We start from the raw sequence: 14,868 nt of genomic DNA on the forward strand, positions 1-14,868 counted from the left end.
GACAGCAACCAAAAAGCCCATGGTATGGTTCAGATATGTGGATGACACTTTCACCATTTGGAGCCATGGAGAAGAAGAACTCAACAGGTTCCTGGAACATCTTAACAGCATCCACCCAAAAATCCAATTCACAATGGAAAAAGAAAATGAAGGAAGACTGCCTTTTCTAGATGTCCTAGTCATCCGCAAACCAGATCAACAATTGGGTCACACCGTCTACAGAAAACCCACACACACAGATAGATATCTACATAAAAACTCCAACCATCACCCAAGTCAAAAAAGAAGCCCCATTAAAGCTTTGGCAGACCGTGCCAAAAGAATCTGCGAAGCCCACCTCCTCCAAGATGAACTGAACCACCTCAACTGGGCTCTCCAGGCCAATGGAGACTCCACCTCAGACATCAGAAGAGCTGCAAGACCAAGAACAAGCCACAAGAGTCAAGATGAAGATCCACTCAGAGGAAAAGTGTTCCTGCCATACATCAAGGGAACCACTGACCGCAGAGGGAAGCTGATGAGGAAACACAACATACAAACGATCTACAAACCCACCAAGAAAATCCAACAAATGCTACGTTCAGCAAAGGACAAGAGGGATCCTCTCACTTCTGCAGGACTCTACCGTGTCCCATGCAGCTGTGGACAAGAAGTCTACATAGGGACCACCAAACGCAGCGCCCAGACACGCATCAAGGAACATGAAAGGCACTGCAGACTACTTCAACCAGAGAAGAGTCAGCCATAGCAGAGCACCTGATGAACCAACCTGGACACAGCATTTTATTTGAGAACACAAAAATGCTCGACCACTCTCCCAACCACCATGTCAGGCTACACAGAGAAGCCATTGAAATCCACAAGAAACATATGGACAATTTCAACAGAAAGGAGGAGACCATGAAAATGAACAAAATCTGGCTACCAGTATTTAAAAAACTCTATAATTACAACAGCAAAACAACAGAGAGGAAACAACCAGGCACGTCTTAACACCTCTCAGTAAAGAGATTTTCCCAGGCTCAGGCAGGCCTTCAAATGCTAATGAGGGTGGTCAGTTGAAACATTCACACCTAGCTCCAGCAGAGAAGAGCTCTTTGCCCCACCCCAGCCATTCCACAGATATATAAACCCATTGTCCTATTTCCAACAGACCTCACTACCTCTGAGGATGCTTGCCATAGATGCAGGCGAAACGTCAGGAGAAATGCCTCTAGAACATGGCCCTATAGCCCGAAAAAACCCACAAGAACCTAATTGAAGACTGCCTGTGAGTCGCCCTGAGTCCTTTGGGGAGATGGGGTGGGATATTAATAAAAGTTGTTGTTGTTGTTGTTGTTGTTGTTGTTGTTGTTTTGGAGTTTCTTGGAGGTGTCTGCTATTGGGAGAAATGTGGTGGGCAGGAAGCAAAATGGGAGCTTTGAATTCTGCTCCTCCACGAGTCCCCGGTCCCCAAGTTACAAACATTCGACTTATAAATGGCTCATAGTCAAGAACGGGGCTGAGACAACAGGAAGTGAGAGAAATATATCCTCGGAAGAGAAATCCACTCCTGAAAGAGTTATTATCATGGGGAAAAGATGGAGACCCTGGTGACGCAATAGGTTAAACCCTTGTGCCGGCAGGACTGAAGACAGACAGGTTGGAGTTTCGAATCCGGGGAGAGTGGGTTGAGCTTTTTCTGTCAGCTGCAGCTCCCCATGCGGGGACATGAGAGAAGCCTCCCACAAGGATGGTCAAACATCAAAACATCTGGGCATTCCCTGTCCTTCAGATGATTAATTCTCTTACACCAGAAGCGACTTGCAGTTTCTCAAGTCGCTCCTGACACACACAACATATATTTATTTATTTATTTGGGGTGCTTCTACCCCGCCCTTCTCAACCCCCCAGGGGGGACTCAGGGCGGCTTACAAAAGGCACAATTCGATGCCCAACAATTCACAAAATACAGTATAAAAGGTAAAGGTAGTCCCCTGACATTAAGTCCAGTCATGTCTGACTCTGGGGTGTGGTGCTCATCTCCATTTCTAAGCCGAAGAGCCAGCGTTGTCCGTAGACACCTCCAAGGTCATGTGGCCGGCATGACTGCATGGAGCACCGTTACCTTCCCACCGGAGCGGTACCTATTGATCTACTCACATTTGCATGTTTTCAAACTGCTAGGTACAGTATACAAATTACAATATAGCGACAACAGTTATAACTAGTTAAAACAATCAAATCAATACAATAGCAGCAATAAAATCATCTTATGGTCAATGTTCGCCAATTCATAAATCCATAATCCATCTAGCATTGTCATTGTCCTTTCCTACTCTGGTCGTCATTGTCTTTTATCCATCTGCCAGCTTACCCGAAGGCCTGGTCCCATATCCAGGTTCTGAAGGAGAGGAGGGATGTTGATGACCTAATTTCCCCGGGGAGTGCATTACACAGGCGAGGGGCCACCACCGAGAAGGCCCTGTCCCTCGTCCCCACCAGTCTCACTTGTGACAAAGGTGGGGCTGAGAGCAGGGCCTCCCCAGAAGATCTTAAACTCCGAGGTGGGACGTAGAAGGAGATATGTTCGGACAGGTACGCTGGGCCACAGCTGTAAAGGGTTTTGTAGGTCAAAACCAGCACTTTGAATTGTGCTCGGAACTGGATCGGCAGCCAGTGGAGCTGACATAACAGGAGGGTGGTATGTTCCCTGTATGACGCTCCGGTGAGTAATCTAGCAGCCACCCGTTGGACTAATTGAAGTTTCTGAACAGTCTTCAAAGGCAACCCCACGTAGAGCGCATTGCAGTAATCTATTCGGGATGTAACAAAAGCGTGGACCACTGTGGCCAGATCTGACTTCCCAAGGTACGGGCGCAGCTCCTCCGTGCAATTTCCCTTTGGCCGTTGATTCTAGCATTGTAATAAAACTTAAGTTTTAGAGATACACTTTAGTCACCCAGATAAAAAAAAGATGGGGGTCACCACAACATAAGGAACTGTATTAAGGGGGCACAGCATTAGAAAACAATTGTTACTGTTGTGATGCTTGGCAGGTTAATTTAGGATATGGAGAGGCCATCTCTGGTCCATGGCTAACAGATAATTCCTGCTGGTTTTTGTAGTGCCATTTCTTTCCTTCCAAAAAGGAGAATTGCAATTTCGACATGCCTAAGTAGCCCACCCTTTCTTCCCTGCTTGATTTGGGCACATCATCCTCTGCATAGATTATTATCTGTTTGCGTCTCCTGGAAGAAAGGAGCAAAGTAATGCGGTGCAACTTGAGTCAGAGGAATTTCGCAAGATGGCTATTTTAGCTCTTGTTCACATCCACGTAGCTGCTGTGACTTTCATTGTGCCCGTGTATTGGGTGGCATGGTGCCCATGACTTGGACTGGTGTGGCTTATTAGTGCAGAGATTAAGAAATCAAGAGGTTCCTGTTTCAGATTTCGTCTCAGATGCACCTGCTGTTCTTGCCCACGTCACACTTGGCTAGAAATGAATGACACTTTTGTTTGGTTAATTTTTTTAATAAGCGTACCTTCTGGAAAGTACTTATCTACTTAAACCTGTTGGAAGGATATTTTCCAGTTCTGTGCCGTTACATCCAGACGCTATAAAAATAAAACTAAGATGTGCTTCTCTCTATGTCTGAGCCAACTGCGGGTGTCTTTCTTTAGAAGCTTCAGATATTCAGCAACTGAGGCTATTAAAGGTTTTTTTTTTTTTTAAAAAAATATTTTTATTGATTTTTGTTTTACAAAGCACATTGATAAAAAATAACAAGATAAGGAATTGAGGTGAGGGAAGGTTAAAAGGGGAAATTATGGGTAAGGAAAAGGGAATGGGAGGGGGGAAGGGGAGGTCACATAGGGGAAGGAGGGGGGGACAGGTGGGGGGGGAAGACAAGAGTGGGGGTTGAGACTTCCAGGTTTATCCAGTATGGTACAAATTTTTTGGTTTAACCCGTTAAGTTTAGCTTTCACATAATATTCCCATCTGTTATATTTAGAACAGATATTCGATTTTATGTGTGACTTTTGGCTATTCTCTTTGGAGATAGTATGAATGTTAATCTTATTAATTGCTTAAGGTGGTTACCCCCTTTTGCTTTTTCTTTTACTTTTGTCTTTTTCTTGGATAGAAAAATAATAATAAAGGAAAAAAATTATTATTGTATTTGTATTTGTTATATCTCTATTAAGTACATTCCCTTGTTCTCTTCCTGTATAAATTTTAATACTGATTTCCAATTAGTTTTCTGGGGTTTATTGTAGTTTTGAGAGATTCTCTGTGTCAAAATATCCATATTAATTATATCCAGTATTTTATGGGTCCAGTGTTCCAGTGTTGGTATTTCTTTATTTTTCCATTGTCTGGCTAGGACCATCCTAGCGGCTGTTGTTAGATAAAAAATTATTTTATCCTCATTCTTTTCCAGTTTGAGGTTGTGGAGTCCCAATAGTAGGGTTTCTGGTCTTAATTCAAATTTTATCTCTAAGATTTTTTCGATCGATTTCTGAATTTGTGCCCAATATTTTTTGATCCCTTTACATTCCCACCACATGTGTAGAAATGTACCCTTTTCTCTTTCGCATTTCCAACAGCGCTCGTTTTTCTTGTTCTTATTGATTTTGGCCAGGATTTCGGGTGTTAAATACCACCTATAGAAGGTTTTGAACATCAAAAAAAGGGGATATTTATTCTTCAAAGTCCTTGCAGACTTAGCACAGCTTATCGAGGTTACAAACAGAACAGTCAATAGGTGAAACCACAGAGATATTCCCAGGAACTACAATTCCCAGGAACTACAATTCCCAAATGTCAAGGTCTATTCCCCCCAAATTCCACCAGTGTTCACATTGAAGTTTGGTCCTGATCCATCATTGTTTGAGTCCAATGGATGGAGTCTGAACTATAAATCCCAAACTCAAGGTCAGTGTCCACCAAACCCTTCTAGTATTTTCTGTTGGTCACGGGAGTTTTGTGTACCAAGTTTGACCCGAACTTGGTGGACTTTGGAATGCTCTTTGATTGTAGGTGAACTATAAATCCCAGCAACTACAACTCCCAAATGACAAAATTAATCCCCCCCCAAACTCCACCAGTATTCAAAGTTGGGTGTATCAGGTATTTGTGCCAAATTTGGTTCAGTGAATGCAAATATATCCTGCATATCAGGTGTTTACATTATGATTCATAACAGTAGCAAAATGACAGTTATGAAGTAGCAATGAAAATAATTTTATGGTTGGGGGTCAGCACAACATAAGGAAGTGTATTAAGGGGTCGCTGCATTAGGAAGGTTGAGAAACACTGCCTTATGTGCTCTGGAAGGTACTGAAGGTGCTGGAGGTACGAAATGAAAACAGATCCGTGCACAAGCCTATTTCATATACATTCATAGAATCATAGAATCAAAGAGTTGGAAGAGACCTCATGGGCCATCCAGTCCAACCCCTTTCTGCCAAGAAGCAGGAATATTGCATTCAAATCCCCCCTGACAGATGGCCATCCAGCCTCTGTTTAAAAGCTTCCAAAGAAGGAGCCTCCACCACACTCCGGGGCAGAGAGTTCCACTGCTGAACGGCTCTCACAGTCCGGAAGTTCTTCCTCATGTTCAGATGGAATCTCCTCTCTTGTAGTTTGAAGCCATTGTTCCATTGCGTCCTAGTCTCTAGGGAAGCAGAAAACAAGCTTCTTCCCTCCTCCCTGTGGCTTCCTCTCACATATTTATACATGGCTATCATATCCCCTCTCAGCCTTCTCTTCTTCAGGCTAAACATGCCCAGCTCCTTAAGCCACTCCTCATAGGGCTTGTTCTCCAGACCTTTTATTATTTTAGTCACCCTCCTCTGGACACATTCCAGCTTGTCAATATCTCTCTTGAATTGTGGTGCCCAGAGTTGGACACAATATTCCAGGTGTGGTCTAACCAAAGCAGAATAGAGGGGTAGCATGACTTCCCTGGACCTAGACACTATGCTCCTCTTGATGCAGGCCAAAATCCCATTGGCTTTTTTTGCCGCCACATCACATTGTTGGCTCATGTTTAACTTGTTGTCCACGAGGACTCCAAGATCTTTTTCACACGTACTGCTCTCGAGCCAGGCATATACACAGAGTCTGAAGGTCTTTTTATGCGTAATATTTTGTGCATGAAACAAAGTTGGTGCTCCTTGATCCATCAGAAAGCAAAGGTATGGCTGTCTCAACCACCCATGTGGCAACTTTGGATTTTGGAAGTAGGGATGCCCAGCCTATATGACAACAAGATAATGTGTGTGCAGTGTATTGAACACACAGCGTCAAAGGATTATTGCTGAACACCAGGAGGCTTCCGTCTCCCTTGTCCAAGCTGCTACTGCTTTCCACCTTGCTGTTATTGTTGGATCATTGTGTGGCTGAGTTTCAAATACCATTTTTCTCCAACCGATGAATTATTCTTGTACGTGCGAATGACGTCAAATGAAAATGTCACGGAGATCTCAGTTAGCAGGGCTGGGTGCCAGAGAACATGGGCTCAAATTATTGTTATGGGAGACCCAGGTGTCAAAGGAATGTTGCTCTCCAATTTTTCTTGGCTAGATATTCCTTGTCTTAAGGAGAGGAGGCCATGGCTGCGTTACGAAGGTGTGACCTCCTAGCATGCTCATTTGTGCATGAAACACATATAGTTGTGGAGCCAGGACTCACAAGATCAAAGTACCAAGACTTTTGTGCCCGGATCATGACATCGTCCTGCATCATTCTCAGAGTTTCGAGTTCCTTCTCAGCCTGAACATAAATCCTTGCATTTGGTTGATACTATATGCCTTCAAGTTATTTCTTTGATCCAATCATGGTGTTTTCTGACACTAAGAGTGTATGGCAAGTGGGTTTTGATGGCCAAGTGGGGCTTCCAACCATTGTTCAAACCATTATACCAATGGTTCTCAATCTTCCTAATGCCGCAACCCCTTAATACAGTCCCTCATGTTGTGGTGACTCCAGTTACGAAGTTGCTACTTCATAACTGTCATTTTGCTACTGTTATGAATCGTCAGAGGGGTCGGTATTTTCTGTTGGTCATGGGGGTCTCTGTGTGGGAAGTTTGGCCCAATTTTATCATTGGTGAGGTTCAGAATGCTCTTTGGTTGTAGGTTAACTATAAATCCCAGCAACGACGACTCCCAAATGTCAAGGTTTATTTTCCCCAAACTCCATCAGTGTTCACATTTGGGTGTATTGAGTATTCGTGCCAAGTTTGGTCCAGATCCAATATTGTTTGAGTCTACAGTGCTCCCTGGAGGGAGGGGAACTACAACTCCAAAACTCAAGGTCAATACCCACCAAACCCTTCCAGTATTTTCTGTTTGTCAAGGGAGTTCTGTGTGCCAAGTGTGGTTCAATTCCATTGTTGATGGAGTTCAGAATGCTCTTTGGTTGTAGGTTAACTATAAATCCCAGCAACGACAACTCCCAAATGTCAAGGTTTATTTTCCCCAAACTCCATCAGTGTTCACATTTGGGCGTTTTGAGTATTCGTGCCAAGTTTGGTCCAGATCCATCATTGTTTGAGTCCAGAGTACTCTCTGGATGTGGGTGAATTACAACTCCAAAACTCAAGGTCAATGTTCACCAAACCCTTCCAGTAATTTCTGTTTGTTATGGGAGTTCTGTGTGCCATGCTTGGTTTAATTCCATCGTTGGTGGAGTTCAGAATGCTCTTTGATTATAGCTTAACTACAAATCCCAGCAACTGCAATTCCTAAATGACAAAATCAACACACACACCCCCCCCCCAACCCCACCAGTATTCAAATTTAGGTGTATTGGGTATTTAATCCATTGAGTCTAAACGTATTTCATGCTTTTAAAATATTTATTATGATTCATAACAGCAGGAAAATGACGAAAATAATGTTATGGTTTGGGGGGTCACCACAATCCGAGGAACTGTATGAATGGGTTGCAGTATTAGGAAGGTTGGGAAACACTGGTATACTGGTTTGTTGTTGTTTTTTGTCGTGTCAGGAGCGACTTGAGAAACTGCAAGTCACTTCTGGTGTGAGAGAATTGGCCGTCTGCAAGGACGTTGCCCAGGGACGCCCAGATGTTTTTGATGTTTTCTCATCCTTGTGGGAGACTTCTCTCATGTCCCCGAATGAGGAGCTGTAGCTGACAGAGGGAGCTTATCCGCACTCTCCCCAGATTCGAACCTGCGATCTCTCGGTCTTCAGTCCTGCCGGCACAAGGGTTTAACCCACTGCGCCACCGGGGGTTCCACACAGGTATAATGGTGATTGAACAGAAGATCCGTGAAGAAGAAAAAGGACCGTTGGGTTAATTATTTTGCTGCTAATTGTGGAAAGAATTCTGACATGTCATTTTCAAAAAATGTGTTTTTGCACTGGAGGCTGTCTTGGCACCGGGGAATGAATGCCGCTTGAGTTGTTTCAGTTGACAAAGGTATGCTGGCGCTAGATATGTGCTTCATATCATTGTCATTACATTGTCTATTTTTAAATCCCGACTGCCGGCCAACGTTAAGCACGGCAGGCTGTTGTGTGTGACTTGACGTTCAACAATACTGTGTTCTCTCAAGCCTTACTGCAACAATTAATATCTCGACACAGCGTTATATTTAATTTCTGGAGGGAAGATCGAAAAGAAACAGGGACGTGCATAACCACATCTTCTCCAAAGTGCCAAAAATATACAATAATTTCATGATTCCCTTCCATCTTTCTTGGCGGATGTCTGCCACTCAACCGTTGCCAATTCTTAAGATGCTTGGTTTTCAACAGCCTCTTGAGGAAAGAATTTTAAATGGTTCAGTGACGTCAAGGAGGCCGTTGAGGGTGGGAGGAGGTGGTCGAGGGACCCTGACATTCATTGCCAAGTTCTCGTCGCCATTAAAGAAAAGATAGGAAATGAGAAATTGCTTTGCACCGCAGCTCATGAATGTTCCTCTCCCGGCTGATTCTCGTATTATACTTTCTACCCAAAGTGAGATGGAAATCCAAAGACCGCTCTTCTAATTTGAGCAAGTTGTTGGTAGCCAAAACTATCCGTTCTCATCAAAATGTTGGAAAGCCATCCGGAGTCTGAAGAAGCGCTCACGAATAAGCCGCGGGTTGCCAAAGGGAATACGTTGAGCACAATGGACAAGAAGCTGAACCTCTTGAACGAAAAGGTCGACAAATTATTGAATTTCCAGGAGGACTTGACAGGGAAGCTCCAGAAAGTGAACCAAGGGATTGACGATTTGGGGCAAGGCCTTCGGAAGTTGTCCGTGCCCGAAACGCCTGCTCTTGATGGTGGCACGAATAAAAGTCTGGAATCGGAAGATGAGGTTCTTCAGATGGATACCCGCAGCACGTGTGACGAGATCCTAAGGCTGATCAAAGCAACCCATCGAGATAACTCAATATACAGTGAGAGGATTGACAAGATGGAGAAAATGATGGATTCGGTGGACAAAATTGTGAAGTTTTTGGGAGAAACGTTTAAAAACTCAAAGGTGGTGGACTTTATTCTGAAGGGGGGACTTCCTTGGCGGAAAGGGAGTCCAGTTGAAATCCTACCTGAGGTTAGTCTGTACCTTTGCTCCTTACTTTAGGCCAGTGTTTCTCAACCTTCCTAATGCCGTGACCCCTTAATAGAGTTCCTCATGCTATGGTGACCCCCAACCATAATTTTCCTACTGTTATGAATGTAAATATCTGATATGTAGTATGTATTTTCATTCACTGGGCCAAATTTGGCACAAATACCCGATTACGCCCAAATATGAATATTGGTAGATTGGAGGGAGGGGTTGATTTTGTCATTTGGGAGTTGTAGTTGCTGGGATTGATAGTTCACCTACTATCAAAGAGCATTCTGAACTCCATCAACAATAGAATTGAACCAAACTTGGCACACAGAACTCCCATGACCAACAGAAAATACTGTAAAGGTATGGTCAGCATCGACCTTGAGTTTTGGAGTTGTAGTTCACCTACCTCCAGAGAGCACTGTGGACTCAAATAATGATGGCTCTGGATCAAACTTGGCACAAATACTCAATATACCCAAATGTGAACACTGGTGGAGTTTGGGGAAAACACACCTTGATATTTGGGAGTTGAAGTTGCTGGGATTTATAGTTCACCTACAATCAAAGAGCATTCTGAACCCCATCAACAATAGAATTGGGCCAAACTTCCCACAAAGATCCCCCGTGATCAACTGAAAATACTGTGTTTTCTGATGGTTTTTGACGACCCCTCTGACATGCCCTCATGACCCCCCCAGGGGTCCCGACCCCCCAGGTTGAGAAATGTTGCTTTAGACCTTGAACTCTTCCATAGTCGTCATGTCTCCCATTGAGATGATAATGCCTTACAGACTCTGTTTACATTGTCTTATTTTCTGGAACCATCTACAGCAGTGTTCCTCAACATGGGGGTCGGGACCCCTGGGGGGGTTGCATGGGGGAGTGTAGAAGGGTCACCAAAGACCATCAGAAAACATCCGATTTATGGTGACTCTAAAGCAGTGTTTCTCAACTGCGGGTGGGGACCCGGGGGGGGGGGGTTGCGAAGGGGGTTTCAGAGGGGTCGCCAAAGACCACCAGAAAACTCAGTATTTTCTGTTGGTCATGAGGGTTCTGTGTGGGAAGTTTGCCCCATTTCTATCATAGATGGGGTTCAGAATGCGCTTTGATTGTAGGTGAACCATAAATCCCAACAACTACAACCCCCAAATGTCAAGGTCTATTTCCCCCAAATTCCACCAGTGTTCACATTTGGGCATATTGAGGATTCGTGCCAAGTTTGGTTCAGATCCACCATTGTTGGAGTCCACAATGCTCTCTGGATGTAGGCAGGGACGGATCAGCCCATTACGCGAAGTAAGCATTCGCAGTATAGTTGATGTTGCCCAGGGGCGCTCTTGAGGCGCTTTTGAGGGGAAAATAGACCTTGACATATGCGAGTTGTACTTACTGGGATGTATAGTTCACCTACAATCAAAGAGCATTCTGAACTCCACCAATGATGGAATTGAACCAAATATGGCACACAGAACTCCCACGACAAACAGAAAATATATATCAATGATTGGTTGGCGGTGGGGGGGGGGGCGCCAAAATACTGTTTGCTTACCTTTGAAAATTACCTAGGGCCGGCTCTGGATGTAGGTGAACTACAACTCCAGAACTCAAGGTCAATGCCCACCAAAACTTTCCAGTATTTTCGGTTGGTCATGGGAGTGTTGTGTACCAAGTTTGGTTCAATTCCAGTGTTGTTGGAGTTCAGAATGCTCTTTGATTATAGGCGAACTATACATCCCAGCAACTACAACTCCCAAATGACAAAATCAGTCCCCTGCAACCCCACCAGTATTCAAATTTGGGTGTTTGTGCCAAATTTGATCCAGTGAATGACAATGCATCCTGCATATCAGATATTTACATTACGATTCATAACATTAGTAAAATTACAGTTATGAAGTAGCAACAAAAACAATATTATGGTTGGGGGTCACCTCAACATGAGGAACTGTATTAAGGGGTTGTGGCATTAGGAAGGCTGAGAAATGGTATATAATATTTGGATTTGAAATACACACACATATATGTTTTTATTTATTTTTCTATGCAAGACTTCAGTTAGTTTTGCAAACTGCAATAGGATTTGCACTTTTAAAGTTTTGTCCTAATGCGTGTTTCCTCCCCTTGCTTGGATCCATTTGGAGATACAGACGAGTGCATCATGTGTGTGTGTATATATTAAACCAAAGCAGATACTGAGCTGCTGAGTATCCCATGAGTATCCGAGTTCCGGATGCTATGTTTTGCCTTGAATGGTGCAGGCTTTTATCAGTCGATGGAGAAAGGTTTTCAGAAATGTCCCAGTCGAACATGTCTCCAAATGGGCAGATAAGCGCAGAGCAAATAAACAAAGGCACAAAGTCAAACGGCACAAACAACTGGGCTTCTTGGGTCCGTTCCCTCATATTCAAGTGGGCTTAACAAGGTAAACAAAACCGAGATCCAAGAATCTGTTTTGGAATCGCCGAGTTAAGTAGAGGAGAGAGTGTTCTCAGCAGAAGGCTTTCCGTTGCCTATTTGTTGCATTTTATGGAGAGCAATCCTTTGTTGGAAGGTGCTGGCAATTTTAGGGGATGGACATCACCTCATCTTCCACATGTCGTTGGACTGCAACACCCAGCCGTCTTACCCACCATAGCTAGCCCTTTATTTGGAGCTCCGTCAGCTTGGGAGAGATAGCATAGTGTAGCAATGTGTTGGGAATTGCAAGCCAACAGTACATATGACTATCTGACTGGGGATAATGGGAATTGCAACTGAACAGCATATATGACTATCTGACTGGGGATAATGGGCATTGCAACCCAACAGCACATATGACTATCTGACTGGGGATAATGGGAATTGCAACCCAACAGCACGTATGTCTATCTGACTGGGGAGAATGGGCATTGCTACCCAACAGCATATATGACTATCTGACTGGGGATAATGGGAATTGCAACCCAACAGCATATATGACTAGATAATGGGCATTGCAACCCAACAGTACATATGACTATCTGACTGGGGATAATGGGAATTTCAACCCAACAACATATATGACTATCTGACTAGGGATAATGGGCATTGCAACCCAACAGCATATATGGCTAGATAATGGGCATTGCAACCCAACAGCACAAATGACTATCTGACTGGGGATAATGGGCATTGCAACCCAACAACATATATGACTATCTGACTGGGGATAATGGGCATTGCAACCCAACAGCATATATGACTATTTGGGGATAATGGGAATTGCAACCCAAAAACATATGACTATTTGACTGGGGATAATGGGGATTGCAACCCAGCAGCATATATGACTATCTGACTGGGGATAATGGGAATTGCAACCCAACAGCATATATGACTATCTGACTGGGGATAATGGGAATTGTAGCCGAACAGCATATATGACTATTTGGGGATAATGGGAATTGCAACCCAACAACATATATGACTATCTGACTGGGGCTAATGGGAATTGCAACCCAACAGCACATATAACTATTTGGGGATAATAGGAATTGCAACCCAACAGCATATATGATTATCTGACTGGGGATAATGGGAATTGCAACCCAACAACACATATGACTATTTGACTGGGGATAATGGGCATTGCAACCCAACAGCATTTATGACTATCTGACTGGGGATAATGGGAATTGCAACCCTTTTATATATATGTTTGTTTGTCAGAGGTTTGACTTTTTAAATATTGGGTTACAGTGGGCCACCAAGAACTTCTCCCCTTCTCAAGCTATTTGGATCTCCCTTTTGTGCTTGCTGGCTGCTCGGTTTGTTCTCTGGGGCTGAGGAAAGTCAACGAGGAAAGGAATTCACATTCGTAGCTCAACCAGTGCCAATAATTTCTCGTTTTTATTTTTCCTCCCTTTAGACTAAAGATAAGCCAGAAGAGAAAGGTGCCAAAGGGAAGCATGCACCTGCCAACAAAGGGATCCAGGCAGAAGGCAAGACTTCCTTGGAAGGTACTTCCCCATTTAACCTGATGAAGAAATCAGAGAATCATAGAATGAAGCCACCACGACTTCCCTCGACCTAGGCAGTGGTTCCCAACCCTTTTTTGACCAGGGCCCACTTTGACCACATCCCATTCTGACCAAGGCCCACTTTGACCAGGGATCTCTTTGACCAGGGCCCACTTTGACCAGGACCCACTTTGACCAGGACCCACTTTGACCAGGACCCACTTTGACCAAGGCCCACTTTGACCAAGGCCCACTTTGATCAGGGCCCACTTTGACCAAGGCCCATTTGACCAAGGCCCACTTTAATCAGGGCCCACTTTGACCAAGACCCACTTTGACCAAGGCCCACTTTGACCAGGGCCCACTTTAGCCAGGGTCCACTTTAACCAGGACCAATTTTGACCAAGGCCCACTTTGACCAGGGACCTCTTTGACCAGGGCCCACTTTGACCAAGGCCCACTTTAACCAGGACCCACTTTGACCAAGGGCCACTTTGACCAGGGACCTCTTTGACCAGGGCCCACTTTGACCAGGACCCACTTTGACCAGGGCCCACTTTGACCAAGGCCCACTTTGACCAGGACCCACTTTGACCAGGACCCACTTTGACCAAGGCCCACTTTAACCAGGGTCCACTTTGACCAGGGTCCATTTTGACCAGGACCCATTTTGACCAGGATCCACTTTGACCAGGATCCACTTTGACCAGGGCCCACTTTGACCAGGACCCATTTTGACCAGGATCCACTTTGACCAGGACCCATTTTGACCAGGACCCACTTTGACCAGGAACCACTTCACCAGGGACCACTTGATCAGAGTCCAATTTGAACAGGACCTACTTTGAACAGGGCCCACTTTGACCAGAGCCCACTTTGAGCAGGGCCCACTTGACTAAGGACCATTTTGACCAGGGATCCGTTTGACCAGGTCCCATTTTGACCAGGTCCCACATTGACCAGGGCCCAATTTGAGCAGGACCCACTTTGACTTTGCACTTTAACAACATAACTGTTCAATGCTAAGACTTCTTGCCAAAATGGAACTGTAGAGGAGAGTCTACTGAGCAAGCCAGTACCTGCCACATAGCAGTACAGCCATCTATTGAGGAGTTACGAAGGTGGAAGCATTACTTTTCATTCAACCTTTAAAAATAGAAATGAATTAATAAACACAATAAAGTTTTATATATATATTTTTTCCCTTTTTTTCAAATCAGAGGTTTTTTTTAACTTTTTGAACTACAAATCCATTGGACATGCTTAAGGGTTCCCGGTGTTAAAAAAAAGTAACTTTCCCAAGATTTCCCTGACCTATCCATGGA

At 44.2% G+C, this 14,868-nt stretch overlaps 1 protein-coding gene across 2 annotated transcripts in view; it reads left to right on the forward strand.

Annotated features, from left to right (window-relative positions):
* Positions 1-14,868, forward strand: part of MYLK3 (myosin light chain kinase 3) — a 49,274-nt gene that overhangs the window by 12,829 nt on the left and 21,577 nt on the right. For both annotated transcript variants that reach the window (XM_060788455.2, XM_067471126.1), the window contains exon 2: positions 13,453-13,543. In XM_060788455.2, coding sequence (XP_060644438.2) covers positions 13,453-13,543 — 91 coding nt within the window. The remainder of the gene's footprint in view (positions 1-13,452; positions 13,544-14,868) is intronic.

Source organism: Anolis sagrei, chromosome 8, assembly GCF_037176765.1.
Source record: "Anolis sagrei isolate rAnoSag1 chromosome 8, rAnoSag1.mat, whole genome shotgun sequence".
Taxonomy (NCBI): Eukaryota; Metazoa; Chordata; class Lepidosauria; order Squamata; family Dactyloidae; genus Anolis; species Anolis sagrei.